Raw genomic sequence first — 17098 nt, 5'->3', positions numbered from 1 at the left:
AAGAATTGCACCACTCAATGCCAAAGCCAACCAGAGGCCATCTCAGAAAACACGAACTTGCTGGCAGTTCCAAGGAACTATTTCTTACTTTGTTTGCTTGTGGTTTGGATAGGACTGGATCAGGTTGATTTGGCCAGTACCAGGACTTGAACTCAGCTTTCTTGCTCACAGTGGGCATTCTACTTGAGCCATGCCTCCAGCCCAGGAGCCATTTGCAATTAGATCATTACGTTTTATTTGCCCATTTGCTTTCTCTGAGGTCTACAGAGACAGCTTTTGCACTTCTGTAGCATTGTCTTCAAGCTTTCTATCATGCACCCCTCAATTGTCCCGAGGCCAGAGTGGGGACTGCACCCAAAGGCAATGTTTAGTAAAGCCTGGGACTTCCTTGTTTAGCCCCTTGGGGGCAAGAGGAGGTTGCCAAGGTAACTGCCCCATCCCACAATGCACAGGACCTTGGACAGGCATTGGTGGTATAGTGGTTAGCATAGCTGCCTTCCACAATGCACAGGACCACCTCCAGGAGAAAGTATTCACAGAGCCAGCTAGGAGGAAGAAGAGAAGGTGGAAAGTGGGGAGTGAGGTCCCTTTCTAGGCATTCCTTCAGCCAGAATGTAGTCTTCCTCTCACTTTAGCAAGTTGAGTCCTGCACGCATGCTTCTCCTGCTCCAAAGATCAAAAAAACCAATTGTAGCATGCTGTGCTGGACGCTGATCTCTGTGTTCTAATAGTCAACGTGGGACAGAGCAAAGGAGGCGAGGATGACGCAGGGTAAACTGAGGTACACCTCCCCAAGCCTCTGTCTTGGCCGCATGGAATTCTGTGTCCACGCCACATTTGCAACTATAGCAGCGTGGTTTCGTTGTTTCTGTCTTTAATTTAGACAAGGTTTGGCAACATTTTTTTTTTGGTAAAGGAACCAGATCATAAATATTTCCTGCTTTGTGGACCCCATTGTCCATGCGGAGCTGGTCAGCCCCGCTGGTGTCGTCCAAAGTAGCCAGAGATAATATACAAACAGATGATCGCCAGTCCATGTGCCAGTTAAGTCCGTTTTTACAGACACAGGTGGCAGACCAGCCAGCTTCGGCCTGAATGATGTGGTTTGTGGACACCTGGCTTAGCCCCAAAGCAGGAACCTTGTCTGTTTCCCCTTCACACCCGCTGCGCCTAATACCAGGTTGCACAGGGTTGAGACCCCGGAACACTTACTGAACAACACCAAGGGGTCACTTGTGCAAGCTCAGGTGTTAGACTTCAACGCAACCACCACTGGAGGGAAAGATCCATCCAGCATTTCCCAGATAACTGCTGTGTATTATTTAACCATCTCCTTGTGTTGAAGGTTTAGGCTGATCCCTATTTATTTATTTATTTATGGCCAGTCCTGAAGCTTGAACTCTGGGTCTGTGGGCACTGTCCCTTAGCTCCTTTTGCTACAGAGACAGGTGGTAGTATTCTACCACCTTGAACCACAGCTCCACTGTGTGTGTGTGTGTGTGTGTGTGTGCACGTGTGTGTGCACGTGTGTGCGTGCGTGCGCATGTGCCTAGTTAGAGATAAGCATCTCACAGACTTTCCTGCCCAGGCTGACTTCAAACCGTGATCCTCAGATCTCAGCCTCCTGAGTAGCTAGGATGCTAGGTGTGAGCCACCAGAGCCTGGCTTCCAAAGTTTCATTAGCAATTAGGGTCTTGAGAACAAGCTCCCTCCTAGCACACGGTGGGCCTGTGTTCTTATCTTTTCCTTCATGTGAATTCCTAGAAGAATCTGGTCCTCCAAGCAGCATGTATTTGCTAAATGGCTTTCCAAGAAGGATGGTTTTGATCTAGAAGGATGGTTTTGATCTATATTCCTAACTGTAACACGACAAGGAGATCTATCATGGGCAAGGAGTGCTTTCAACAAAACTGCCATCAGGGAAAGTTTGGGCCTCCACGTGAGATTGCTCAGCATGAGTAGAAGTAAATTGGCTGCTGTAACAGTATGATCATTATACCTGCTGGGGCCGTCCAGCCCAGGACAAAACATCTGCTTCCCATTAGGCCTTGTACCCACCACCATCCGAACTCCTGGCACCAGCCAGCCTCCCCTGCCTTGACGGACAGAGGCCTCCTCCCCGTGAACTTCACCACCAGATATGCCATCCAGTTGCTCATTTCCCTCAGGACATTTCACGTGGGTTCATTTTGGCACACAAGTGGAGGTAATTCAGGAACGATTGCTCCTGTGATGGCTGGTAACATGTAAAATGTTCTAAGACAGATTAAGGAAGAAAGAAAAAGAAAGATAGGAAGGGAGGGAGGGAAGGAAGGAGGGAGGGAAGAAAAGAGAGAGGGAGGGTAGGGAAGAGAAATGAAAGAAAGAGGGAGAGAGGAAGGAAAAAAGAAAGGAAGGAGAGAGGAAAGAAGGAAGAAAGTCACTGGGAAACTACTAAGGATCTCTGATTATTATCCAAGCACAGCAAGAAGTAGGTCTTGTGAACTGCACGGTCTGGGCACTGTAAGAACAGAGAAGCCACATGAGCAGACACTTTCATAGGCCTTTGGCTCTCTCCAAACTTCTCTGAGTTTGTCCAGGAGAAGAGGATGTTTCTGATTGAGAAAGAGTAGAAAACATCATAGAAATCAGGGTGGCCTGTGTAGTTACATGTTGGTACAGTTACATGTCAGTGCCGGTGGCTCACACCTGTCCTCCTAGCTATTCAAGGAGGCTGAGGATCGTGGTTCAAAGCCAGCCCAGGCAGAAAAAGTCCTATGAGATACTGATCTCCAGTTAACCACAAACAAGTACAAGTGGAGGTATGTCTTAAGTGGTAGAGCACCAGCCTTGAGAGAAAAAGCTAGAGGACAGTGCCCAGGCTCTGAGTTCAAGCCCCTGTACCTGGCACACACACATTCCCAAAAACATGTGCCAGACAGAATCAGATCTATGAAGACCAGCCGCTAAGAGCCAGCATTTTCCAGAGAAGTCACCCTGTGGCAGCCAGCCACTAAGCTGCTCCCAAGTTCACTTACTTGATTCTCCCACGATCAGAAGAGGTGGACATGCACCACTCAGCCACAGAGGACCTCAAGGTTAAAGTGTAAGATGAAGTCAAAAATAAAGGGAGGCTTAGTACGGTGTATTGATATGCCTAAATTCCAGAACTTACAAGAACTCAAGTATTGGGGGAGGGGGTGCCAGTGCCCCGTCTGTGCCCACAGATGGCATCTGGAAACAGGACACCACTGTGAAGTCGCCCCTCGGGTCCCATTTGCTGAGAATTGAGAACACTGCGTGCTGGAGGGTCATGAACTATTTTCAGGGAGCCGTCCAGCCGTGCACAGTAAGCCAGAAACTGAGCCAGAACTGCAGCCATGCTGCCTGGCTCCCCACTCTCTCTGTCATCCCAAATGGTTCCCACAAAGTTCCATGGGCGGTGCTTGTCCAAAGGCAGGGTGTTTGCAGAGAGACCGCAACTGCTTTAAAGAGAGTAACACGGAAGCCAGGCATGGGTGGCTCACGGCTCACTGTGGTCATCCTCACTGCTCAGGAGGCTGAGGTCAAAGGCTCGAGATTCAAAACCCAGGCAGAAAAGTTAAGGAGATCCATCTTCATTAACTAGCAAAAAGCTGGGCTGGAGGCATGACCCAAGTGGTGGAGGGTTAGCTCTGCACAAGCAAGCTGAACAATTGTGAGGCCTTGAGTTTAGGCTATGGTAGTAGCGGAAGGAAGGGAAAGAGGGAAGAACTAGGAACATGGCTGAAGTGGTAGAGTACCTGCTTAGCAAGTGCAAGGCCACAAGTTCAAACCCCAGCACTGCTTCCCTTCAAGAAAAAAATAATTAAATGAGCCAAGCGTGGTATTGCATACTGTAATCTCATCTACACAGGAGACAGAGGAGGAGGATGAGAGGTTGAGGCCCGCCTGGGCAAGGTTATTGAGACACCCTAATCTCACAATGAAATCCAACACAAGGGCTAGGGCAGAGCTCAAGTCGCAGATCGCTGGTCTAGCATGTGTGAGGCCCAGCGTTTCAGCCCCAGAATGAAAAACCACGTGGCTCGGTGCATGTCTTCTTTTATTTTTTTCCTCTTAAACAGAATGAGTTCAGTGTGGGACCAGTTGTACATGGTTAACAGGATTAGACTAGAGGTTGGACAGAAGGTGGGGATAGAGCATCTTAACAGGAGGGGGGTGGGGAGGAGGAAGATGGACAATAAGGCTGGCTTTTCTGTCCATCTTCCTCATCAGAGACACCCACATCCACAGGCATCTTCTGAAATCAGTTAGAACCTGGCTGTGGGGGCTTAGGCTTGCAGATGCCCTGCTTGGTTCAAAGCCATGGAGAACTCAGGGCAGAGGCATGTGGAACTCGTGCCTAGAAGACATTTGCCTTTCTTTCCTGCTTTAAAAAGAAAATGTGCCTGGAATGGAGGGGCAGAGGCTAGACATACATGTGGGAGGAGCAATACGTAGCCAGCAAGGCATGTGGAAAGGCTGACTGGATGGAGATGGACGCATTGAGATGCTGTTCTCTGACAGCCAGAGGCCATTTGTGCCTGGCGGGCTTGGGTTGCAAATATGGAAGCAATATCGCAGAAGTGCCGTGGCTGCAGAGAGATGCCAATCAAACACGAGTCCCGCCTACAGGTTTGACCAAAGGCCCCATATGGACAGATCCATGGTGGCCTGGGTCTGGGATCTGCTTGCCACGTGGCCCAAGATGTGGTCTGAAATTCCAGACCAGTCTGTGAATCTGTGAGTGCACGTCTCAACTTGTAGAATATCATCTGAGTTCACGCATCTTTCCTTATTGCCACCACCCAGTGGAAAATCCTGTAATCCTGGTATTTCCTCATCCAGACAACACTGTAGGCCCCTCAAATGAGCCTGACCCACCAGGCCCCCTTCCATTGTTTAGACGCTTACCATCCTGTTGTGGGCCTTTTGCTTCCACTGGGTGCTTGGTGGCAACTAGGCAAAAGCCTTAGTGCCAGGACAGATCCAAATCTCAGCCCACTGGATTTGATTTTCTAAGACACGGGCTCCGGCTCTGAGGGCCGCTTCACTGTGCACTATGTGTTGTGTGTGGTTTCGGAACAGAACATGGTAATGGGGCTGTTGGGGGGGGCGGGGGGCGGCAATCTCAAATGAAGGCCTGCTGCTTTTCATGGTGCCAAAGAGATTCTTCATGAGAAATTTCCCAGCCAGCACGGGAGCATCCCCTCCCTCCTTCCCAGCATCCAATGGACTTCCCAGAATCCAATGGGCATTTGCAAAACTCCCCTTCCCCACCTTTGCAAACCAGATATGTCGCCAGAGATCTGCAATCATCCCTACTCACTCCTCTCCCAGTGCTCCCAATCTGTGTGCCACAAATGCCCTTTCGGTCCCCGATCTGTGCCACAAGCGCCTTTTCTGTCCCTCTACAGAGCGTCGGCTGTGATGACTACCTGGGCTCTCACAAAGTCATGGACAAGTGCGGTGTCTGCGGGGGTGACAATACAGGCTGCCAGGTGGTCTCCGGTGTATTTAACCACGCCCTCACCAGCCTGGGCTACCACCGCGTGGTCGAGATTCCCCAGGGAGCCACAAAAATCAATGTCACGGAGATGCACAAGAGTAACAACTACCTGGGTAAGTGAGGCCATCTTCCTGGGGAAAGTGTCCGTCACTGCCAGTGATGGAATCTTCCAGGGTTGTGCAGAGGGACTAAGATATGTATGTCACCGGGGTACCTTCATACTTCCTGGCCTGCCTGACCTTTGATTTAAACTTGAAGCAAGTTAAAAATAATAATAATAATTAGCCAGCGTCAGTGGCTCACACCTGTAATCCTAGCTACTCAGGAGGTTCAGATCTGAGGATTGCAATTCAAAGCCAGCCCAGGCAGGAAAGTCTCTGAGACTGTTATCTCCAATAAACCACTCAGAAAACTGGAAGTGACGCTGTGGCTCAAGTGGTAGTGCACTCGCCTTGAGCTGAAGAGCTGAAGGATAGTGCCCAGGCCCAGAGTTCAAGCTCCACAACCAACCAAATAATAATAATAATTTCCAGGCGCCAGTAGCTCATACCTGACATCCTAGCTACTCAGGAGGCTGAGATCTGAGGATTGTGGCTCAAAGCCAACCTGGGCGAGAAAAGCTATGAAGACTCTTTATCGCCAATGAACCACCAGAAAATGAGAAGGGGCACTGTGGCTCAAAATGGTAGAGTGCTAGCCTTGAGCAAAAAGAGCTTAGAGACAGTGCCCAGCCTGAGTTCAAGCTCTACGACAGACCAAAACAAAAATCCTTCTTACAGCTAAATGCTTAAGAGCTGTACATGTAAACCAGCCACTGCTGTTCCTAACAATAACTTGGTTATGAAATCCGAGCATGACAGCCCAGGTGTGGCTCAGCAGAGAGGGGCTCTGCGGAGAGCCAGGAGGTCAGCAAGTCTTGGTTCTATTGGAGTGGGGGGGAGCAAGGCATTGGTGACATGCGTAGTCCCCTCGCATCGTCCCTGGAAGTCTAGAGCAGAAGCCATTCTTCCCCCTGTCCATTTCATCTGCCTGGTATTATAGCCTTTGCATTTATGGTAGCCACATGCTCTAGAACCTCCACATTAGTGGCATAGAACACTCCCATGCATCGCATTCAAACACTCTAGAACCTTCACCTAAACAGCAATGAAGCGCTCTAGAATTTTCACGTTAATGGCAAGCACTCTAGAACCTTCTAGAACCTTCCACAGTTACTTCAAGCACATATTCATCAATATTGGATGTCCTTTCCCTTTCATCTTTAACTAGTTGTCCAAAAGAGTTGCCCTTTCACTAAGCAGTTTATGAATACCATATACAATCTAGCTTGATCGCCACCCCTTTCAACATGCCCACCCATCCCTCCCCAACCTGCCTCTTCCCTCACTCTTCTTAATTTTGTACAGTATACATTGGATTCTTGACCGCACTCTTCCCCTCTTCTCTTCCTGGAAGGCTGCCTTTAACTCATCTTCCTGCAAAGGGAGATCTTTGTTGATCTTTCTTCTTCTGGATTTTCAGGCTCTTTGCATTCCATTCATGAAAAGCAGTCATTAAAAAATGAAATTTTGGCCAATGTTTGACTTACGTTTGTGTACAAATCAGTTAAAGAAATGACCCAGGGGAGCCATTTCTTAAAGCCTTTGAAGAACAATATCCACTTTTATTTGTTAGCACCCACTATATGCCAGGCAAAGTTTTGTCTCGGTGTGGGTGGGTGTGCACGTGTGCATGCATGTGTGTGTGATTCTGGGCTGGACCCTGAACTAAAGCCTCACACTCTGACTTGGCTTTTTCTGCTCACGGCTGATGCTCTACCGCTTGGGCTGTTTCTCCACTTCCTTTCTGCTGGTTAGCTGGAAACAAGAGTCCCTTGGATTTTCATTTCCCAGGCTGGCTCTGAATCTTGATTCTCAGATCCCAGCATCTTGAGTAGCTAGGATTACAAGTGTGAGTCTGGCTCTAGGCAATGATCTTAATGTTTTCTTTACCTAAAAATCCTTGAAGACTGGCTATCCTTGGGGTCTCCTGCCTCCTCCTTCCTGCTGAGTAACCATGGCAACTTCCATCACCTCTCTGAGCCTGTTCTGTAGCTGTAAGATGGGGCTGGGAAGCAGGCAATCTAGTTCCAAAGATGCTACCCTGAAGAGGGAGGTGTCCAAGTTCCCTGCTCTGCCATTGGCTATGCAGCAGCCAATGGCTACAGTGAAAGACCACGTATTTTGCCTCTTTGGCTACCAGGACTAGAAGACCAGGGCAGCCACGACCTCCACACTCTACAGCTCTTCCCTCCCACCTGAGCAGACACCACCCACACTAACTGCACTTGGCTTTATTGGCCAGGGCAGGAAGGGACGGCAGACAAAGCCAACTAAAGCAGGAAATGGTTATCTTTGTCCTGGCAAATCTGGGAACCCACCAAGGTGGCAGAAAGCCGAGTTTTCCACGTGAGGGGTTTGCGTGTTATTTTTCATAGCAAAAGATAGTCCGCATGTTTCCGCCTTCCTTTTATATTTTTAGGAACTCACAGATCCATGTGCTGCCTGCCTCCCATGGGGAAAAGTGGCCTTCCGGGCATTGTGTGAGCCCAGTGGTGTTCAGACACTGCCTGGAGTTAGCTTTTTTGTCTCACTGAATTCCCTCTGGCAGGCAGGGGTCTGTAAACAGTTTAAAGATGTCAGTACTCCGTGGGATAAAACTGTCCCCTTACCCCGTAAAGAGATGCAGGGAGGCAGAGCGAGAAGACATGTATGCGAGGAGTTGGCTGAGGAAGGCTCTAGAAATCAGGTGCCACACAGAAGAAGAGCCTGCATGGAGACAGGAGAGCAGGTTCCTAAGGAAGGAGACTCCAGGAGTGGAGAGCACTCCCCACCCAGTACTTACACTAGTTTGGAGGCACTGTTAGGTGTGTTTTAAAAATATCTATAGTGTTCTTCTTCTTTTATTATTTTTTAAATTCTTTGGCAGTACTAGAGTTTGAGCGCAGAGCCTCTCAGGCTAGGCCGGTGCTCTACTCCTTGAGTCTGCCTGAAAATTGAAATTTAAAAATCAAGACCTAGCCAGGTGCCAGTGGCTCACAACTGTCAACCTAGCTACTCAGGAGGCTAAAATCCTGAGGATCGTGGCTCGAAGCCAGCTCAGGCAGGAAACTGCGTGAGACGCTTATCTCAACAAATTACTCAAAAAAGTCAGAAGTGGTTCTGTGACTCAAGTAGAAGAGTGCTCGCCATGAGCAAAGGAAGCTCAGGGACAGTCCCCAGGCCCCAGAGTTCAAGCCCCAAAACCAGCAAAAAAAAAAAAAGGAGGGGAGGGGCTGGGAAGGTGGCTCAGTGGTAGAGCGCTTGCCTTGCATGCATGAGGCCCTGGGTTCGATTCCTCAGCACCACATAACCAGAAGAAAAAAAAAAAAGCTAGAAGTGGCGCTCTGGCTCAAGTGGTAGAGCGCTAGCCTTCAGCTGAAGAGCTGAGGGACAGCGCCCAGGCCCAAAGTTCAGGCCCCCGGCCGGACCCAAAATAAAAGAGGGTGAGGGAGAGAGACTTTAGAACCCCAGAATCTGTTGTTGAACTCTGAATTCTCCTTTTGTACCCCAGGATTTTTTTCCCTTCTCCAGTCCTGTTATTTGAGGGGGAAAGTTCAATCTAATATTATTTAAATGATTGGCAGTTTATCTTACTGGCTTCTCTCTTAATAAGATGTTGTAAAAATTATTTTAGCAAAAATATCAAAGTTTGGCATTGTTCGGCCAGCTCAGTTCACTAATGTCATTGTATAAGGTAAGAAATCCAACATAAAAACATACTGAGCCGAGATGGATAATTCTGGACACACACCACCCGCCAGCGTGTTACATCGTCTGAGAGTTACAGGCTTGGCAGTCATTTTTGAAGCTCTATATTCTTAAAAAATAAACTGCAATGGATTTACTTTTAAGCATATGAATGTGAAACAAGAATAATAACGCCCAATTCAAGAAGTGTCATGGCTTCTCTCTAATTTGTAACCTTTATTGGTCGAGCAGCTTTCTAGATGGAGGAAAAAGTTGGGATGTTTAAATAATGTGATGTCCAAGGTTAAAATGACTGAGTGTGAATTTTCAGGGATGGAGAAGTGGAAGGAGAGGGACAGAGAGATTATGATTGAAGTATTTATATGCAAGAAGAAGATTGGGTGCCAGTTGTTTGTGCTTATAGTAACGCCAGAAACCCAGGAGGCTGACACCAGAAGGATTATGGTCCTAGGCCAGCCTGCAGGGGGAAAAAAAAAACCCCTTCAGGAAATTCCCCATCTCAACTAATAAGCTGGATATTATGTTTGCAAGCCTGTCACCCCAGCTACATGGAAAGTGTAAAATAAGAGGATCACGATCCAGGTTGGACCAAACAAAAAGTGAGTCCCTGTCTCAAAAATAACAACGTGAAAAAAGGCTGGAGGCTGCTCAAGCAGTAGAGTGCCCGCAAGTTCAAACCCTAGGCCTGAAAATCAACCAACCAATCAATCAATCAATCAATCAATGAGGGATGGAGGACAAGAAAGAGCCATAAGAGGGTAGATTTAATCCAAGAACTTCACCTATACTATAAATACCAGAATGTAAATGTTGCTTGACACTGAGCCAAATTCCAGTCTCCATCAATTGAATAATTCACCTGCTTTGCAGTGGCATGTGCTTAGGGAGTGCTTTGTCTTCATGCTTATCCGAGGTCTGTCCTACGGCTCTGCTCCTTTCTGAGTTGCCCAGAATACTTTGCTACAACTGCTATAGAGTGTGTTATACTGCTAGCCATGGCTCCTGCCAGCCAGACCCCCATGTCACATTTTTCTCATGATACGGTTAGCATGTCTTATGTCCCACGTGATTTGGGGCGCTTTTGTTTGTCACATTGAAGGTAGGAAAGAGCCCACTGGCCACCAATGTGTCCCTGCCCTTGTATAAAAAGCTGTTCAGCAGATGTGCATTGAGGCTGAGATATGAGGCTCAAGATTCAAAGCCAGCCTTGCCACAGAAAAGCCCCTGAGACTCCACCTCCAAATTAGCAAGCAAAACAAATGTGGCTGGAGGTGTGGCTCAAGTGGTAGAGCACCAGCCCCCCAAAATTAAAAAAAAAAAAAAGCAATGCAAGGCCAACACTGGCCTCAAACCACCATCCTCCAGATGTCAGCCTCCTGAGTAGCTGGGATTATGAGCATGAGCCACTGGCGCCTGGCCGTGCCCTCATTTGTAAAGAGAGTCCACATGGTGTTTGATTCATTAAACTGAAAACCAAATCGCGAACGTGTAAAACTGTTGTTCCAGGTCATAAAACCTTTTCCCAAACTTTTACAATCAGTCCGAGCCCAGATGACAGCCTTATTAGCAGAAATAATGAAGGAAAAAAGAGGAAATTAAAACCTTCATAATTAAAAATAATAACTCTCCTATTAAGTTACCTGCTGAATAACCTTAAGGTCCTCCCTCGCCCTCCTCCCGTGAGCTCCCTGTAACTTTTTTAAACTCTACTTTTGAGAGTAAAATGCTAACATCTTGGAATAACTACCCTGCCATTTCTTTTTCTCCCTCCCTTCTTTTAAGTCGTTCAGTTTGACATTTCTATCCATGAATAGAGAATCAAGGGGCTTCTTCTGTACCACTGTTTCCACAAATACTCACAGGAACTGGAGATCAGCATGCAACAAGATTTTAAGAAATCCCCACATTTAAGAGGGTTTTAATGAGGATTTATAAAGCAGGGGCAGATGGGAGGGGGAAAAAGATCCATTTCCTTATTCTTGGGAATAAGGACTCGGCTGAGACCTTCACCCTTTCTGAGCTGGGAGGGCACGTCATAATCATTAGTAGTGGGAGCTGTTTACTGTTCTAGAACGTGGAGATGCAATCTAGGCCCAACTCAAACTCAGGGACCCCAGCTGACTGCAGAACTCTCCTTTGGCCAGTCCTGTCTTCTAATTCTGTGTGTCTCTTTGCTGTCAGCTGGCAGCTTCTTAACATCTCAACCACATCCTTCTAGGTTCTGACACAGGCAAGTGAAGACTGAAGCGGGTAGAGGTTGATTTACATGGCCACCAGGGAGGGAACAAGCAGCAGGAGCTCGGGGTCCTGGGCTGGGTTGGGACCGTGTGAGGCTGATTTGGGCCGAGGATCTCTGAGTGTGGGGATGGGCGGTTCTGAGTGGCGTAGTGTGGTTATCTAACGTCTCTTTTACTACGTAGGTCTTTACCCACAATGCAGAAGGAAAGCCCAGGGTATGGTCAGGATCACAGGGTCCATCTCAGGACAGAGAGACGGCCTGGGTGGATGTGTCATGTTCCCGGGAGCTCCCCTTCTGAGAGGCCTTCCTCTCCCCCATATCCCAGGGTAGCTCTGCCACCCAAGGCCAGCTAGAGGGAATCCATGGGAGTAAGGAGGCATAGCATGGCACCATGTGCCAACTTCGTCCTGGCACTGAAAACTCCACTCGTGTCCCAGTGGAGACCATGGGAAAATGGCTAACCCAGTGATCATTCATGCCCTCAAATACTTTTGAGTGAGTAAACTCTACAAGTCGCTCCCCTGGCATTATAATTCCACAACATTCCCAGAGAAGCCCAGAATAATCGCCTAAAGAAGAGCAATCATGACAGCAAAGTGAGCATTGAATGCGAACACAGAGATCTGGAGGCTCAGAGGCCACTGTGAGAATCGGGATTCAGAGAAGGGAAATCCAGCATTCATTCCCTGGTTGGCTGGCATTTTTTCTCACTGCTACCAAAAGACCAGAACTCCACTTCACAGCATACAGATGCCCTTCCAAGGGGCCGAGGGACCAGGAGGTACCCCAATTACAGCCCATCTCTTTAAAGAGTTGTGTAAGTGAGCTATGAGGAGAGAGTGAAAAACCTCATTTTGGATGAAGGTCAGTCACACGAGACTTATGTATGGTCTTCAGCTCAAGGCTAGTGCTCTATCACTTGAGCCACAGCGCCACTTCTGGTTTTCTGATGATTTACTGAAGATAAGAGTCTCACAGACTTCCCTACCCGGGCTGGCTTTGAACTGTGATCCTCAGATCTCAGCCTCCTGAGTAGCTAGGATTATAGATGTGAGCCATTAGTGCAAGACTTTTCTTCTTCTTCTTCTTCTTCTTCTTCTTCTTCTTCTTCTTCTCCTCCTCCTCCTCCTCCTCCTCCTCCTCCTCCTCCTCCTCCTCCTCCTCCTCCTCCTCCTCCTCCTCCTCCTCCTCCTCCTCCTCCTCCTCCTCCTCCTCCTCCTCCTCCTCCTCCTCCTTCTTCTTCCTCCTCTTCATAGACTAGAACTTAGTAGAATCTATTAAACTATAGATTTGGATCGGTCTGGCCTTTCACCAGTCACCTCTGAGGTCTCAGATGGTTTTTAATAAAGGCTTGGCATCCTGGACTATGACTTGGGGTCGTGACATTTTCTTTTAGCTCAGTGAAGCTTTCCAAGAAGGAAACATGTTCCTCCAATTTGTTCAGCAAGTTTCCTAGCAATTTCATTTACACACACACACACACATTTTCTGTAGAGTTGAACTAATTTTTTTATTGAAATAATTATAGCTTCACAGACAGTGGGGAGGAATAATACTGTATTATTTCAGTTTTAATTAAGAAATATGTGCTTAAACAAGTGAACCGTTAAAAAGAAAACAGCTCACAATTACAGGTTCCCCCCCAAAAAGTAGTGCAAATGATTAGGACCCAGGGCCCTATGGATGTAGCATCTTCCCAGAGCCAGGTTGTACCTGGCAGCCAGGAGACCACCTTGGTCATGAGGCCAAGGGACATAGAGGGACATAGAGACTTAAAGACTCTCCTGTGGCCAGGTGCCAGTGGCTCATATCTGTAATCCTAGCTACTCAGGAGTCTGGGATCTGAGGATCTCAGTTCAAAGCCAGCACAGGCAGGAAAGTCTGTGAGACTCTTCATTCTCCAATGAACCACCAGAACACAGGAAGTGGTGCTGTGGCTCAAAGTGGTAGAGCACTAGCCTTGAGCTGAAGAGCTCAGGGACAGCGCCCAGGCCCCAGGTTCAAGCCCCATGACCAACAACAACAACAACAAAAAGAGAAATACCTGTGCAGGTAATTCCCTAGTCCCTTAAGCCTTTTTTCTGCATCTCTTGTGTGTGTGTGTGTGTGTGTGTGTGTGTGTGTGTGTGTGTGCGCGCGCGCGCGCATGCACTGTGTACACCAATCATGGAACTCAAGCTCAGGACCTGGCATTCTCTCTTGGCTTTTTCACTCAAGGCTGGTGTTCTACCACTTGAGCCTTGCCTCTACTTCCTGTTTTTTGCTGGTTTATTGAAGCTAGGAGTCTCACAGACTTCTCTGCCCGAATTGGCTTTAAACCGCAATCCTCATATCTCAGCCTCCCAAGTTGCTGGGACTACAGGGATGGGCCATGGGCACCTTTTGTGCCTCTTGAGTTCAAGTCCCATTCTTGGTTCTGAATTCCCATGGAACAAGTGTTCAGGCCCACTGAGTTAGTACAGGAGAGAGATCTAGAATCCCACCAGTGCTAGAAGCCCTCCACCAAGTGTTTCTTATCTTTCTCTCTCCTTGCTGTGCATCCCCAGCCCTCACAGCTAACCTTTCACAAGCCTCTGGTCTGTGTCTGATATCATATGTGCACTGGGGCTCCGGGCTAGTGATTCACCCTCCTTAGTAACCAGCTTGCCTTGTACTTGAGCTTTTCCTCTGTGCCCACAGGCTGGCAGGGCCATGCACACACACTGTAAAGCTTTGGGTGCTAGTCAATTCCTGGTGCCACCCAGCTAGGCACCATGAGCTACCCTCAGAGCTGGAAGAGTAGAGGGGGGCAGAGGGCGGGCAGGTGTCTGGAACTCAGTGGGGTGAGAGCATAGAATGTTCTAGAAGTCTTGTGGATGCCATGCCTGGAACCTTGGAGAACAAAGGATAACCTCAGGATGGGTAGGAGATGGGACCGGAAGGTTGGGGGAGGGGAATGAGGAAGGCCAAGAGCTGTGAGAGGAAGAAGAGCTGTCCGGTCCTGGCCAGTTCCTCCCATTCACTTGAATTGTCCACTTTGCCAGGCTCACAGGATTCAAGATGGCGCTGGCAACTACAGATGCTTGAGAAACTTTACCCAAGCCCCGGTTGGGAAATGTTTTCTTTGGGGAACAGAAAAGCTAGGTATTTCGAAATGTTCATAGCTGGGGATATGAATATCTCACATCTCATATTATGGCCTCGGGTCCATTACTTCTTTCCACCTTTCAAAGCAAGGTTTGTGCAAATATTTTATTTCGGTATTTAATAGTGTTCTTAAGCCTTTAGTGTCTATTATTGTCTCTCTTCTTAAAAAAATAATAAGAGTCAAATATTCACAGGCAAGGAGGAAAGAATGAAATGGGAGCCTTATCTTATACCATACAAAAGAGCCAACTCAAAGTGAACTAAAAACCGAAATGTGAGACACGAAACCACAAAATTCCTAGAAGAAAACATAGATGGGGGGAAAAGCTCCTTGACATTGGCCTTGAGACAAAGTCAAACATGGCCCCAGAAATACAAACACCAGGAGCAAAAATGGATGAGTAGGGTTAGCCCAAACTAAAAAGCATACACATACCAAGGGAAACACTCAACAAAATGAATGTGAACCTAGAGAAAATCATGGTGAAGCGAAGATCTGGTCAGGGGAAATATCCAAAGCGTGTAAGGAGCCCACACAATTTAATACATGGCTGGCAATCACCTCACACCTGCGGGGGAGCCATTACCCAGGAAACAAAACCTGGGAGTGGATGGAGAAAGGAGATGGAGCTACTGAAGAAGGAAATGTAAATTGGTGTCTTCATCATTAACAACAGAATGGAAGGTTCTAGAAAACTTCAACCAGAAGCCTGACATCAGCAGTTCTTGGGGATAAGCTTGTATCAGGTCCCTTACACACTTGCTTGACTTTTTCACTCAAAAATGGTGCTCTACCACATGAGCCATGGCTCCACTTCTGGCTTTTTGGTGGTTAATTGCTGACAAGAGTCTTGTCCTTCTACCCCGGCTGGCTTCAAACCCTAATCCTCAGATCTCAGCCTCCTGGGGAGAGGCCTGAGGTAGAAGGGAAGAACTTGTGAGTGAGGAGGACCCGGGGCACCCAGCAATGGGGGACAGGCATCACCCACATCTTCAGAGCCCCGGGGCCTCCGGCTCCATGCTGATGCACACCTGACCGGTCCTTCAGGCCCAATTGGCTTCCTTGGTTCTCACACCCCATGGGCAGTGGAGAGGACAGGGAAACACGTCCCCTCCCTGGGTCTATGTGTCCAGCATGAGACCCAGTGCCCAGGCCATCTGTGGGGCCTAGACCTGAGGACCCTCTATGTGCTAAGGTCTGTGAAGAAAGTTCAAATCCCTAGAGAATCCTCAGTTTCTCCCTTGTCAGGGCTCTCTGGCAAGAGACAGACAACTTGGCACATTTCAGCCAATATTGAATACCAAGTTGTTGTTTTTATGTTGGTGGTGGTGGTAGTGGTGGTGGTCATGGGGCTTGAACGCTGGGCCTGGGCGCTGTCCTTCAGCTCTTCAGCTCAAGGCAAGTGCTCTACCACTTGAGCCACAGCATCACTTCCAGTTTTCTGGTGGTTCATTGGAGATAAGAGTCTCACTGACTTTCCTGCCTGGGCTGGCTTTGAACCATGCAATCCTCAGATCTCAGCCTCCTGAGTAGCTAGGATTACAGGCGTGAGCCATCGGTGCCCGGCTTAAGTTTCTTAAAGTTTGTAAAGTTTTACCCAGTTTAAGAAGCTTCAGTTCTCCACCAAGCATACCTATAACTCCAGCCACTGAAGAGGCAGGAAGATCTCTACTTCAAGGTCAGGCCAGGCAAAGTTACTGAAACCCTCAAAAACAAAATACTCACTAAAGGGCTGGGGGGGAGGAGGTGCTTCAGATGATAAAGTGATTGCTTAGCAATCTTGAAGCTCTGGAGTTCAATCTCCAATACCCCAATAGAAGAGGCAGGGAGGGAGGGAGGATGGGAGGGGGAAAGGATGGGAGGGCAAGAGGGAGGGAGGGAAGGAGGGAGTCGGTCCCCTTCCAGCAACTCCAGCATTCCCCAGGGCCTGGCAGGTGTCAGGCAGCTAGAGTAAGTGTTAGCAGGAGGTTTAACAGCAAAAGGAGGAGGGAGACTAGGGAGGTCAGGATTGAGACAAAATGCTTTTCTTCTTTTCCTTTTAAGGTTTCTTGGGGGTGGAGAGGAGTGGTAAAGAGAGACAGATGTGAGAAGGGGGGTTGGGGGAGAGAAAGAACCTGGGCTTGATGGAGTGCGATCTTGAAGATGTAGGTGAGGGGCATTCAAGATATCAGCTAAGGGTGGACGGTCAGTCCAGAGGGTCTCCTGGGGTGGACATTGAAAGATCAATGGTCAGGAGTGTGGAGGAAGGAAAGCAAAGGCCTGGATCAAAGCCCTCGGGAAAACCAACGCATCAAGGAGACTAGCACTCTACCACTTGAGCCATAGCACCACTTCCTGTTTTCTGGTGGTTTATTGGAGATAAGAGTCTCACGGACTTTCCTGCCCTGGCTGGCTTTGAACCTCGATCCTCAGATCTCAGCCTCCTGAGTAGCTAG

The 17098-nt window shown here is 48.2% G+C and overlaps 1 protein-coding gene across 1 annotated transcript in view; it reads left to right on the top strand.

Annotated features, from left to right (window-relative positions):
- The window catches only part of Thsd4 (thrombospondin type 1 domain containing 4), a 209618-nt gene that overhangs the window by 172040 nt on the left and 20480 nt on the right, over positions 1–17098 (top strand). The window contains exon 8 of the mRNA XM_042697388.1: positions 5418–5622. Coding sequence (XP_042553322.1) covers positions 5418–5622 — 205 coding nt within the window. The remainder of the gene's footprint in view (positions 1–5417; positions 5623–17098) is intronic.

The sequence above is a fragment of the Dipodomys spectabilis genome, unplaced genomic scaffold (assembly GCF_019054845.1).
Source record: "Dipodomys spectabilis isolate Male_0828 unplaced genomic scaffold, ASM1905484v1 ptg000219l, whole genome shotgun sequence".
NCBI classification, from domain to species: Eukaryota; Metazoa; Chordata; class Mammalia; order Rodentia; family Heteromyidae; genus Dipodomys; species Dipodomys spectabilis.
The sequence above is the reverse complement of the archived record's forward strand: the minus strand, read 5'-3'. Positions and strand labels throughout refer to the sequence as shown.